The sequence below is a fragment of the Mustelus asterias genome, chromosome 6 (genome assembly GCF_964213995.1).
Source record: "Mustelus asterias chromosome 6, sMusAst1.hap1.1, whole genome shotgun sequence".
NCBI classification, from domain to species: Eukaryota; Metazoa; Chordata; class Chondrichthyes; order Carcharhiniformes; family Triakidae; genus Mustelus; species Mustelus asterias.
The window spans coordinates 138,844,059-138,858,294 of record NC_135806.1 but is presented as its reverse complement, the minus strand read 5'-3'; the positions used below and the strand labels follow the sequence as shown (position 1 = coordinate 138,858,294).

Here is a 14,236-nt window from a genome sequence, read left to right as displayed (position 1 = left end):
ACACCACCACCTACAAGTTCCCCTCCAAGCCACACACCATTCTGACTTGGAATTAAAATTAAAGAACTTCCTCCCTAACAGCACTGTGGGTGTACCTACACCAGATGGACTGCAGCGCTTTCAGAAGGCGGCTCACCACTACCTTTTCCAAGGCAATTAGGGATGGGTAATAAATGCTGACCCTGCCGGCAACCCTCGCATCCCATGAACAATTAAAAATATCTCCCTCATTAGTTTGATCTTCCTGATTTCCACAGCTCCCCATTCCAGTTATGCTCCACACAAGCCTCCTACTACCCTTCTTAAATTTACCATACCTTGCTAGTCTTTTCTCCCTGATATTAATAGACAGTTCCCCTTTGAACACACTCTGGTAAGATGAGTAATTAATGTCGATTTTGTGCTGTTGGCCAGTGTATACTGGGAACCAGGCTGAGCTTTCTCAAACTAATTTCATGAGGGACTCAGTCAGAAAACCAAGGAAACTTTTATTTTCATTCTAATAGTCCTCAATTCAAACTCAAATTCCAGGGCATCACCAGGCTCCCTTTTGCATAAAGTCACTGAAATTTATCCGCTCACAGGAAATGGGCAACACGCCAAGGCCATTCCTAATTGGGTCGAGAAGGTGGTGTTGAGCCACCTTCTCGTATACAACCAAGTGGATTGCGAGACCATTTCAGAGGACAGTTAAAAGCCAACCTCGTTTCTGTGGATCTTGAGTCATATGTAGGCCAGACCAGGTAAGGATGGCAGATTTCCTTCCCTAAATGGTAAACCAGGTGGGTTTTTATTAAAATCTGTTGGCATCGTGATTACTATAACTGATGCTAACTTTTTAATTCCGGATTTGTGTCATTAATTCATTGAATTTAAACTCCCTTTCTGTCATGGTGGAATTTGAATACACAGGTTTGAATTTCATATGGGCCGGGGAGACATATTGCTCGCCCCCTCATTGCACAAGTTGGCCGGTAGCCTGCCTGCAGCTATAGTGAGCAGCCAGTGGGTTAAACAAGTAGAGTGGGTCTTCTGCTGCTCAGTGGGCAAAAGAGCTGCCGGCCAATCAGAGAACTCCCAGCAGAACTGGGAGTGGCAGGCGCTGCTGGGTCTGCAAGGAATCCAACGGATAAAGAGGACATGGATCCCGATGAGAGGTGTTGGACAGCTGGAATTGAGATGCCCAGAGAGGGGGTTGGGGAGGGGGGGTGAGTTTTGGATGTCAAGCAGGGTGGAGAAAGGAGGGGTGAGGCAATAGGCGAGGTTTGCCTCAATGTTCACAGGACACCCCCTGAAGGACGTATCCTCCTTCCTTTGCACCTTTTAAGCAGTTTCCTTAAAAAGATACTGCCTGCACATTCCCACCTGTCTGCTCATGCCAACCTTTTAACAGTACAGGCAGTTTATTACTCCAGTTAATTGGCTTTGTAATAAGCTCAACTGAATGTTAATTATTTGTTTAAGAGTGGCAGGCTGACTGCTGATTTTGTTGTGAACCGTGTTTTAGGAATCAGTGTGGGGGTGGATGGGAAGGTGGTGGGCTTTATGTGTCCCCTACCTGCCCCCACCAAAAACACACTTGGTGGGGAATGCGTAAAATTCAGCCCCATGATAATCCTGTGTAAGGAGGACTACAAAAAAGGTCTTAACAGTTGAGTTCACTGTTAATAATTTTACACCAGATCTCTGAATGCTAATCCAAAGCATAACCACTGCATTGCGAGACGATAGCAACTCCCGGTTTGTTGGAATCAAGTGCCCTTGGAGCTGGTGTAACACAAAGTAAGTGGTAAACTCCATCTTAAGATAAATAAGGTCATTTTCAAATACAGTTCTTTAGCCATGTCAAAAACCAACAGAATGTTTTACTTCCTAATAAACATAACACTTTCTTAAATTATTTGCAATTAAAAAGCAGATAAAATGTCAATGTAACCAAAAGAGAAATTGCTGGAAAATCTCAGCAAGTCTGGCAGCATCTATAAGGAGAGAAAAGAGCTGATATTTTGAGTCCAGATGACCCTTTGTTAAAGAATCATCTGGACTCGAAACATCAGTTATTTTCTCTCCTTACAGATGCTGCCAGACCTGCTGAGATTTTCCAGCATTTTCTCTTTTGGTTTTAGATTCCAGCATCCGCAGTAATTTGCTTTTATAAAATGTCAATGTACCTTTGCTCATTATGCAAATATTCTCCCTTCTGAGGCTCGATGTCTGTTCCGGTCTTCCTCTTGTTATTTCCAGCTATAGCTATCTCTTCGATTTCATTGCTCCACTGAACTGAAACAAAACCTTTACAGTCACATTCAACCAGTATTAAACCAACATGCTGCTTAAATACACAATGTACTCATGGGTATCTATAGCTACAATAATCCTGAAATACAAAACCAGATCAACTACATGAGGCACAGACTATACCAAGTGAAGCAACAGCATTCTGTCAAATGTTTTTGAAGCTAGTAAAGGAATAAGAGAAAAGCCAATAATATATTTTAAAGCTGAGAAGGAAGTGACTGATTACAAATCCATTCATATACTTAAAATGAGATCTATATCAGTCAATCAAGAACATAAGAAGCAACTGTGAAGAACTTGCCAGACTCATAATGGTCAACTGGCCCTTGTCTCTGAACTGGTCATGTCCCATTCCAGGAGTTTAGCAAACAATGTGAACTGCTACTTCAGTGAGGTGGTGAGAGATTGTTGATATCTTTTAGATAAAACAGTAAGAAGTCTCACAACACCAGGTTAAAGTCCAACAGGTTTATTTGGAATCACGAGCTTTCGGAGCACAGTCCCTTCATCAGGTGAGTGGAGAGTTGGGTTCACAAACAGGGCATATATAGACATAGACTCAATTGCAAGATAATAGTTGGAATGCGAGTCTTAACAGGTAATCAAGTATTTACAGGTACAGACAATGTAAGTGGAGAGAGGATTAAGCACAGGTTAAAGAGGTGTGAATTGTCTCAAGCCAGGACAGTTCGTAAGATTTTGCAAGCCCAGGCAAATCATGGGGGCTACAGATAGTGTGACATGAACCCAAGATCCCGATTGAGGCCGTCCTCATGTGTGCAGAAGTTGGCTATCAGTTTCTGCTCGGCAATTCTGCGTTGTCGTGTATCTTGAAGGCCACCTTGGAGAACGCTTACCCGAAGATCGGAGGCTGAATGCCCTTGACTGCTGAAGTGTTCCCCGACAGGAAGGAAACACTCCTGGCTAGTGATTGGCGAGCGATGTCTATTCATCCATTGTCGTGGCGTCTGCATGGTCTCGCTGATGTACCATGCCTCTGGACATCCTTTCCTGCAGCGTATCAGGTAGACAATGTTGGCCAAGTCACGTGAGTAATTTTCGATCAAAGACATTAAACTGAGGTCTACCTGCTCCGAGTGCTTCAAATGGGTGTTAAAGATCCTACTTCAATAAGAAAGAGAAAAACTTGCATTTATATTCCCATCAGATGTCCCAAAGTGCTTTCCAACCAACGAAGTACTTTTGAAATAAAAACATAGAAACATAGAAAAACTACAGCACACAACAGGCCCTTCGGCCCCACAAGTTGTGCCGAACATATCCCTACTTTTTAGGCCTACCTATAACCCTCCATCCTATTAAGTCCCATGTACTCATCCAGGAGTCTCTTAATAGACCCTATTGAGCTTGCCTCCACCACCACTGACGGCAGCCAATTCCACTCGCCCACCACCCTCTGAGTGAAAAACTTCCCCCTAACATCTCCCCTGTACCTACCCCCCAGCACCTTAAACCTGTGTCCTCTCGTAGCAGACATTTCCACCCTGGGAAAAAGCTTCTGAGAGTCCACCCGATCTATGCCTCTCAACATCTTATACACCTCTATTAGGTCTCCTCTCATCCTTCGTCTCTCCAAGGAGAAAAGGCCGAGCTCCCTCAGCCTATCCTCATAAGGCATGCCACATCAATCCTTGTAAATCTCCTCTGGACCCTATCAATCTTTTCCACATCCTTTCTATAGTGAGGCGACCAGAACTGAGCACAGTACTCCAAGTGGGGTCTGACGAGGGTCTTATATAGCTGCATCATTATCCCCGGACTCCTAAACTCAATCCCTCGATTGATAAAGGCCAGCACACCATACGCCTTCTTAACCACCTCCTCCACCTGCGGGGCCGATTTCAGAGTCCTATGGACCCGGACCCCAAGGTCCTTCTGATCCTCTACAGTACTAAGAGTCTTTCCCTTTATATTGTACTCCTTCATCCCATTTGACCTACCAAAATGGACCACTACGCATTTATCTGGGTTGCAGTCGATCTGCCACTTCTCCGCCCAGTCTTGCATCCCTATCTATGTCCCTATGTAACTTCTGACATCCCTCCAGACTATCCACAACCCCACCAACCTTCGTATCGTCGGCAAACTTACCAACCCACCTCTCCGCTTCCTCATCCAGGTCATTTATGAAAATGACAAACAGCAAGGGTCCCAGAACAGATCCCTGGGGCACACCACTGGTGACCGACCTCCATTTAGAAAAAGACCCATCTATACCCACTCTCTGCCTCCTTTGGGCAGGCCAGTTCTGGATCCACAGGGCAGCAGCCCCTTGGATCCCATGCCCTCTCACTTTTTCTAGAAGCCTTGCATGGAGGACCTTATCGAACTCCTTGCTAAAATCCATATCTTAGAATCTAAGAAATCTTAGAAACCCTACAGCACAGAAAGAGGCCATTCGGCCCATCGAGTCTGCACCGACCACAATCCCACCCAGGCCCTACCCCCATATCCCGACATATTTACCCACTAATCCCTCTAACCTACGCATCCCAGGACACTAAGGGCAATTTTAGTATGGCCAATCAACCTAACCCGCACATCTTTGGACTGTGGGAGGAAACCGGAGCACCCGGAGGAAACCCACGCAGACACGAGGAGAATGTGCAAACTCCAGACAGACAGTGACCCAAGCCAGACATCGAACCCGGGCCCCTGGAGCTGTGAAGCAGCAGTGCTAACCACTGTGCTACCGTGCCGCCCACAACTACCACTTTCCCTTCGTCAATGTGTTTAGTCACATTTTCGAAGAACTCCACCAGGCTCGTACGGCACGATCTGCCTTTGACAAAGCCATGATGAGTATTCTTAAGCATACTAAACCTCTCTGAATGCTCATAAATCTTGTCCCTCAGGATCTTCTCCATCAGTTTACCAACCACTGAGGTTAGACTGACCGGTCGGTAATTTCCTGGGCTATCCCTATTCCCTTTCTTGAAAATAGGAACCACATCCGCAATCCTCCAATCCTCCGGCACCTCCCCCATCTCCATCGACAACGCAAAGATCATCGCCAGAGGCTCTGCAATCTTTTCCCTCGCCTCCCACAGGAACCTGGGGTACATCCCATCCGGACCCAGCGACTTATCTATCTTGATGCCATTCAAAGATTCCAGCACAACCTCTTTGTTAAGTTCCACATACTCAATCCTTTCAGTCCACCGCAAGCCCGCAGTACATCCACCCATGTCCTTCTCCTCTGTGAAAACCGAGGCAAAATACTCATTAAGCAGCTCTGCCATTTCTACTGGTTCCGTACAGATTTTCCCACCTTCACCTTTTATAGGCCCTATTCCTTCACATCTCATCCTTTTACTCTTCACATATTTATAGAACGCCTTAGGGTTCTCCTTAATCCTACCTGCCAAGGCCTTCTCGTGACCCCTTCTGGCTCTCCTAATTTCCTTCTTTAGTCCCTTCCTACAAGCCGTATACCTATCTAGATCCCTATCTTCGCCAAGCTCTCTGAACCTTTTGTACGCTTTCCTTTTCTTCTCGACTAGGTCCCGCACAGCTTTCGTGCACCACGGTTCCTTTTACCGACCATTCCTCCCTGTCTGCTCGGAACGTTGTCCTGTAGAACTCTAGACAGACATTCCTTGAAAAACTGCCACCTCCCTTCAGTACATTTCCCCGAGAATACCTCCTTCCAATTTACTCCTCTAATTTGCTGCCTTATGTCTTCATATTTCCCCTTACTCCATATAAACGCTTTCCTAGCTTGCCTGATTCTCTCTTTTTCCAATGCAAGCATAAAGGAGATAGAGTTATGATCGCTATCCCCAAGATGCTCTCCCACTGAGAGATCTGACACCTGTCCAGGTTCATTGGTCAGTATCAGATCAAGTACAGCCTCTCCTCTTGTAGGCTTGTCCACATGCTGCGTCAGGAAACCCTCCTGAACACACCAATCTAACTCTTCCCCATCCAATCCCCTTACCCTAGGGATATTCCAATCTATGTTTGGGAAATTAAAGTCTCCCATCACAACAACTCTGCTATTACTGCATCTCATGATGTGGAGATGCCGGCGTTGGACTGGGGTAAGCACAGTAAGAAGTCTCACAACACCAGGTTAAAGTCCAACAGGTTTATTTGGACTGCATCTCTCCAGGATCTGTTTCCCTATCTGCTCCTCCACCTCCCTGTTACTATTGGGCGGCCTATAGAAAACTCCCAGCAAAGTGACCGGCCCCTTCCCACTCTGAACTTCCACCCACAGAGACTCGGTGGACAATCCCTCCACAGCATACACCTTCTCTACAGCTGTGACACTATCCCTGATCAGCAGTGCCACTCCACCCCCTCTCTTGCCTCCCTCCCTGATCTTCCTGAAACATCTGAATCCCGGCACCTGGAGTATCCAGTCCTGTCCCTGAGACATCCAAGTCTCCGTAATGGCCACCACATCACACTTCCAGGCATCGATCCACGCTCTGAGCTCATCCCCTTTATTCACTATACTCCTGGCATTAAACACATCTCAATCCTTTGGTCTGAGCTCTCCCCTTCTCTATCCACCGTCCATCCTCCCTCTTGCACTGACTATAACCCTGTTTGCAAGCTAACTTCCACGCTCCCAGTCACCTCACCTCGATCCCTTCCCCCCAACCTATCTAGTTTAAACTCTCCCCAGTAGCCTTAGCCAACCTTCCCGCCAGGATATTGGTCCTCCTGGGATTCAAGTGCCACTCGTTGTGTGTGTACAGGTCACACCTGCCCCTAAAGAGGTCCCAATGGTCCAGGAACCTGAATCCCTGCCCCTTGCACTAGTCCCTCAGCCACACATTCATCCTCCACCTCACTCCATTCCTGCCCTCACCCTCCCGTGGCACAGGCAGCAATCCTGAGATTACTACCTTTGCTTTCCTCCTTTTCAGCTGTCTCCCTAATTCCCTATACTCTCTTTTCATGACCCCTTCCTTCCTACATCAGCGGTACCAATATGTACCGCTACCTCTGGCTCCTCTCCCTCCCCACTCAGGATTTCTGGGAGTCGACCAGGGACATCCTGGATCCTGGCCCCAGGGAGGCAGACCACCATCCGAGACTCCCGCCTGCCTCCGCAAAAATGCCTGTCCGACCCCCTTACTGTCGAGTCCCCGATTAACACTGCCTTCCTCCTCTTTTCCTTAGCCCTCTGAGTTACAGGGCCGGACTCCACTCCAGAGACACGGCCACTGCTGCTTTTCCCAGGCAGGCTGTCCCCCCAGCAGTACTCAGGTAGGAGTACTTGTTGTGTAGGGGCACATCCACCGGGGTGCTCTCAATCACCCGCGCTTTACCCTTCCTGGCCGTCACCCACTTGGCCTCCACCTGTGATCCTGTTGTGACCACCTGATGATAGCTCTTGTCTATCACCTCCTCATTCTCCCTTAACAGCCTAAGATCCTCGGGCTGCAGTTCCAGCTCCTTAACACAGTCCCTCAGGAACCGCAGCTCGACACACCCCTCACAGATGTGGATGTCCGGGAGGCCAGGTGCCTCCAGGACCTCCCACATCGTACACTGGGAACAACACACTGGCTTCACACTCATATTTGACCCTTTTTACCAAGGTACACAGAGAAAAGTAAATAAGAATTAAAAACTCACCCCTGCTCGCCCTTCTCCCGAAGCCCTGTGAGCCAAAGCCCTTATAGCTCTCACTCTGCTTCCCACTCACTCCACACTGCCCGCTCCTGACGCTGCCCGCTGTATACTGCAGCCTACCTTTTATACTTCGCGCGCTTAAAAAACCCTTCCCAGACTCCTTAGCAGCCCACTTCCGGTTTTCAGTTTAAAATTAAGAAAAGAAAAATACTACTCGAAAAATAAAGGCAAAAAAACACACCAACTGGATAAATAAATAAATAAATCTCTCACCAGCACTCCTGCCACAAATCACTCCCTCTCTGCTTGCTCCAGTGGAACAATGTAATCACTGTTGAAATATTAAATTTTCAAAGAGCTCAAAGCTCTTTTGGGGATCCTAGCCAACAGTCTTTTCTCAACCAAGATCAGCTTACTCAGCTATTTATTTCTTTGTTTTTTGGAGTGCTAAGTGCAAAATAGTTACCAAGTCTGCCACCATGCCCACCATGCTGAAGACATCAAGATTGGTGGAGTAGTGGATGAGGTGGAGGGCTGTTGTAGGCTGCAAAGAGACATAGATAGGATGCAGAGCTGGGCTGAAAAATGGCAAATGGAGTTTAACCCTGACTAATGCCAGATGATTCATTTTGGTAGGACAAATTTAAATGTGGATTACAGGGTCAAAGGTAGGGTTCTGAAGAATGTGGAGGAACAGAGAGATCTTGGGGTTCATATCCATAGATCTCTGAAGGTTGCCACTCAAGTGGATAAAGCCGTGAAGAAGGCCTATAGTGTGTTGGCGTTCATTAACAGGGGGTTTGAGTTTAAGAGCCGTGGGGTTATGCTGCAACTGTACAGGACCTTGGTGAGACCGCATTTGGAATATTGTGTGCAGTTCTGGTCACCCCACTACAAGAAGGATGTGGAGACACTGGAAAGAGTGCAAAGGAGATTTACCAGGATGCTGCCTGGTTTGGAGGGTAGGTCTTATGAGGAAAGGTTGAGGGAACTTGGACTTTTCTCTTTGGAGCGGAGGAGGTTGAGAGGAGACTTGATAGAGGTTTATAAGATGATGAGGGGGATAGATAGAGTGAACGTTCAAAGACTATTTCCTCGGTTGAATGGAGCGGTAACTAGGGGACATAACTATAGGGTTCATGGTGGGAGATATAGGAAGGATGTCTGAGGTAGGTTTTTTACTCAGAGAGTGGTTGGGGTATGGAATGGACTGCCTGCAGGGATAGTGGAGTCAGAAACTTTAGGAACATTTAAGAAGTTATTGGAGAGGCACATGGAGTACTTCGGGATGATAGGGAGGAAATAGCTTGATCTGGGTTTCAGACAAAGCTCGGCACAACATCGTGGGCCGAAGGGCCTGTTCTGTGCTGTACTGTTCTATGTTCTATGCCATACTTCGAAATAAATTACTGTGTGTGGAAAAACTTTGAGATTTGACAAGGTTCTGTATAAATGCAAGTCTTTCCTTTTTGCTAACTTTATTGTTTTAGACTGAATTACAGAGTCTACAACACAGAAACAGGCCATTCTGTGCAACTAATTTAAGCTGGTGTTTATGCTCCACGAGGCTCTACCACCATACTTCATCTAACCATATTAACATATCCATCTATTCCTTTCTGTCATGTTGATCTACCTTGCCCATACTATTCACCACAATTGCTGCTTGTGGAAGCGAGTTCCACATTCTCACCACTTCCTGAGTGAAGAAGTTTTTCTGAATTCCTTATTGGATTTATTAGTAACAACATTATAAGTATTACCTTAGTTTTGGACTCCCTCACAAGCAGAAACATGTTCTCTACATCTACCATATCAAACCCTTTCATAATTTTAAAGGCCTCGCTATCAGATCACCTCCCATTCTTCTCTTTTCTTGAGAAAACAGCTTCCACCTGTGCAGTCTTTCCTGATAGCAGTATCCTCTTAGTGTTAATTGGAAATTAATTTTGCTTAACTGTGCCAGATATTGTAGCTGGTGGCACTCTTTCCTCTGAAGCAGCAGATTTTCGATTGAAGTCCTACTCCAGGGTTTCAGCTCAAAAATCATTAGTAACACTCCAGTGTTGCACTGATCAATGAGCTGTAAAGCCAACGCCCTGTCAGTCCTCTTAGGTGAACATACAATGGCACTATTTTGAAGAGCAGTGGATTATCCCTGATTCCCTGTATAATATTGATTGAGGAATAAATAAATATTGATTTATTCCTCAATCAACATTACAAAAACAGATTATCTGGTCATCAACACACTGTTGACTGTGGGGACTTGCTGTGCGCATATTGACTGCCACATTTCTTACAAAAGTAATGAATTGACTGTAAAGTGCTTCCAGACATCCAGCGATCATAAAAAGTGCTATATAAATGCAAGTCTTCCTTTTTAGTTGTATGCAGGTATTCCCAGCCCTTATAAATCAACACAGGCTTACATTCTTCTTGTAATATGGAGACCAGAGCTGTGCAAAGTACTCCAAGAATGGCCTAACTAATGTCCTGGATAAGCTTAGCATAACCTCTTCACTTCTGAATTCTATTCCTGTAGAAATGGACTCCTGTGCTGTGTTTGCACTTTGTATGACCTTGTTAATCTGCGATGTTGCTTTTAATAATTTAGCTTAAATGAAAGCTTCCTCCTCAAAGCCTCCATGAACAAGATCTGTGCAAAATCTAGTTTTAAATCAGTCTTCAAATATTTTAATGTCAAACCAATACGTAAAAATGTTAAGTCTGCATATCCTGAATTTCTATATTGGCTATTTTGTAATCAGGAAGCACGGAAATTTCAGAGTTGTCTTTTGTACTGTCCCATCATTGTATCCACATCATGCTATAATAAAAAAATGACCACAGGAATCAGAAGCTTTTAAAAAGTCAACTAATCCTCTACTTAAGTGGTTCCCAACCTTTTATATGACACGTTGTGGAGATGTTGGTGTTGGACTGGGGTGGGCACAGTAAGAAGTCTCACAACACCAGGTTAAAGTCCAACAGGTTTATTTGGAATCACGAGCTTTCGAAGCGCTGCTCCTTCTCCACTCACCTGATGAAGGAGCAGCGCTCTGAAAGCTCGTGATTCCAAATAAACCTGTTGGACTTTAATATGTCACAGCACACCTTTATACTATGAAAATAATTGTGGCATACTTCCTATTGTCTCTGAACTGCCCTCTAGCAATTTGGGGCAATGAGAGAAGAGAAATGAAGTGCAGGACAGAAGTCTTAGCATAATGCTAATCCCATAAACATAACTATAGATACAAGTTATTGGCATGGTTTCAATATTGTGATTTTCAGACAGCATTTGCCATTTTTTACCTCTGTCTCTCTCGTTTTTCACAGTAAGAAGTCTCACAACACCAGGTTAAAGTCCAACAGGTTTATTTGTAGCAAACACCACTAGCTTTCGGAACTGGCTGTTCCTTCGTCAGGTGGGTGGGAGTTCTGATCACAAACAAGGCATACAAAGACAGAAACTTGTTTGTGATCAGAACTCTCACCCACCTGACGAAGGAACAGCCAGTTCCGAAAGCTAGTGGTGTTTGCTACAAATAAACCTGTTGGACTTTAACCTGGTGTTGTGAGACTTCTTACTGTGTTTACCCCAGTCCAACGCCGGCATCTCCACATCATCTCTCGTTTTTCCCAGGGTTTCTGCACCCTTTTTGAGATTTGGCTTTTTGTGTGGAGACAGCTCCAGGTCCCATTGGTCATGTGCCTGACGAACATAAAAAATCTAAACCGCGCCTGTGTGGCTCTTTCCCAGCCGGCGCATGCACACTGGTTGGGAACTATTGCACTACTGAATTGTTTAAATATATACTCAAAAAAGTAGAAAAAGGAACTTCAGTTGCATGAGATACAAAATAAAATACAGAATAAAATTTATTAAAGCAGTTTGTTGAGCCCAATATCCACAGTGGTCTTTATCCAGTTTATTGCTGGGTTGCTTTTTCCCCAATTGCTTCTGTAATTTTTCAGGTTCTCAGGTGCAGTTGTTCTTTGCTGCTATTTTGTTATCTTAACCCCACTGCCTTTACTACTGACTGCTCTTCTCCTTACTTTAGATCCCTGGAGTCCAAGAAAAATCATCATTTATCATTCCTTTGCCAATAAATATTAATTGGTTCACCCATTCCATTTGCTTGTCCACTCTAAGACCCTAAATCTTCCATTTCTGCTCACTACATTATTAATTCCTCCGGTGATGCAAACAACATTTTTCAGCATAGGTTAATTGATAAGATAGCATGTTTATCAATCCTGGTCAAGTTGACAAATTCATACCTAAAATTCACTTGGCATTTTTGGTATCACTGTGCTATGGTTTCCCTTTGTGCTAGCAACACCTTTCTTTTATGGATCATTGATAGGTTAAGTAAGTGGGCAAAATTGTTGTAAGTGGAATTCAAAGTGGGGAAGTGCGAGACCATCCACTTTGGACTTGACAAAGACAGATGGGAATCATTTATAAATGGTATGAAATGTGAGGAGCAGAGAGATTTAGGGTCCATTTCGAGAAATCACTAAAAGCTAGTAGACAGATGCAAAAAATTATTATAACAGCTAATGGAATGTGAGCCTTTATCTCAAGGGAGCCAGAATACAAAGGGTGGAAGTTACGCCACACTTGCATAAAATTCTGGTTAGGCCCCATATTGGTTAACTGCATTCAGTTCTAGGCACCGCACCTCAGCAAACATATATTGGCCTTGACAGGGCTACAGTCCAGATTCACCAGAAAGGGTAAAAGGGTTAGTTTATGAGAGCAGGTTGTGTAAACTAGGCTTGCAGTTCCTTCGCAGAAGATTTAGTGGTTATCCAATTGAAGTGCTTAAGATGATTAAAGGATTTGATATGGTAGCTAGAGATAAACTATTTCCTTTTGTGAGGGGGTCCAAAATAATGGGACACAAGTTTAAAATTAAAGCTAGATCATTCAGGGATGATATCAGGAAGAACTCCTTCACATAAAGGCTGGTGAGAAACTGGAACTCTTAACCCTAAAAATTTATATAGTCTCCTGGTCAATTGAAACATTCAAAACCAAGATAGAGAGATTTCTATTAGCTAATGAAACTAAGGGATGTAAAGCATAGGCAAGGAAATTGAATGGCATAGCTGAGTCAAGGGGCTGAAAGCATTATCCAACTGCGCCTGCAGCCACAGAGCAGGGCGAGGCCAGCACTGTCAATAGCCATTAAGATCACCATGACCCTGAATTTCTGTGTCAGCAGATCATGCTAGGTTGGAGTTAGTGACATCAACCATCAATTCACTGTGCATCACTGCATCAGGGAAGTCATCAAGCAAGGAGAGAGGTGGGCGGTTCCATTGTCTTCAGCAGTAAGTACCAAGGGATTGGATTCCAATAGTTCAAGGAATACCGACTGCACACATGAGGCTCTGAGGATGCCACAACATGTGCAGATGTACTACAGGGGATGTGATTGCCCAGTCATAGTCATAGAGGTTTACAGCATGGAAACAGGCCCTTCAGCCCAACTTGTCCATGCCGCCCTTTTTTCTAAAACCCTTAGGCTAATCCCAATTGCCCGCATTTGGCCCATATCCCTCTATACCCATCGTACCCAAGTAATTATCTAAATGCTCTTTAAAGGATAAAATTGTACCTGTCCCTACTACTACCTCTGGCAGCTTGTTCCAGACACTCACCACCCTCTGTGTGAAAAAATTGCCCCTCTGGACACTTTTGTATCTCTCCCCTCTCACCTTAAACCTATCCCCTCTAATTTTAGATTTGCGTACCCTTGGGAAAAGATATTGACTACCTACCTTGTCTATGCCCCTCATTATTTTATATGCCTCTATAAGGTCACCCCTCAGCCTCCTACGCTCCAGAGAAAAAAGTCCCAGTCTATTCAGCCTCTCCTTATGGAGGGGCAGGTAGTATTGAGGAGGTGGGGAGGCTGCAGAAAGATTTAGACAGTTTAGGAGAGTGGTCCAAGAAGTGGCTGATGAAATTCAACGTGGGCAAGTGCGAGGTCGTACACTTTGGAAAAAAGAATAGAGGCATGGACTATTTTCTAAACGGTGACAAAATTCATAATGCTAAAGTGCAAAGGGACTTGGGAGTCCTAGTCCAGGATTCTCTAAAGGTAAACTTGCAGGTTGAGTCCGTAATTAAGAAAGCAAATGTAATGTTGTCATTTATCTCAAGAGGCTTGGAATACAAAAGCAGGGATGTACTTCTGAGGCTTTATAAAGCACTGGTTAGGCCCCATTTGGAGTACTGTGAGCAATTTTGGGCCCCACACCTCAGGAAGGACATACTGGCACTGGAGCGGGTCCAGCGGAGATTCAC

General features: G+C 44.9%; 1 protein-coding gene across 2 annotated transcripts in view; it reads right to left on the bottom strand.

Moving 5' to 3' along the window:
* LOC144495176 (HAUS augmin-like complex subunit 3) overlaps window positions 1-14,236 on the bottom strand; it is a 156,449-nt gene that overhangs the window by 82,820 nt on the left and 59,393 nt on the right. The window contains exon 3 of one of the 2 annotated variants that reach the window (XM_078215193.1): window positions 2,172-2,280. The exons of the other annotated variant lie outside the window; for it this stretch is intronic. Within the exon in view, the coding sequence (XP_078071319.1) occupies window positions 2,172-2,280 (109 nt within the window). The remainder of the gene's footprint in view (window positions 1-2,171; window positions 2,281-14,236) is intronic. 2 annotated transcript variants of the gene reach the window in all.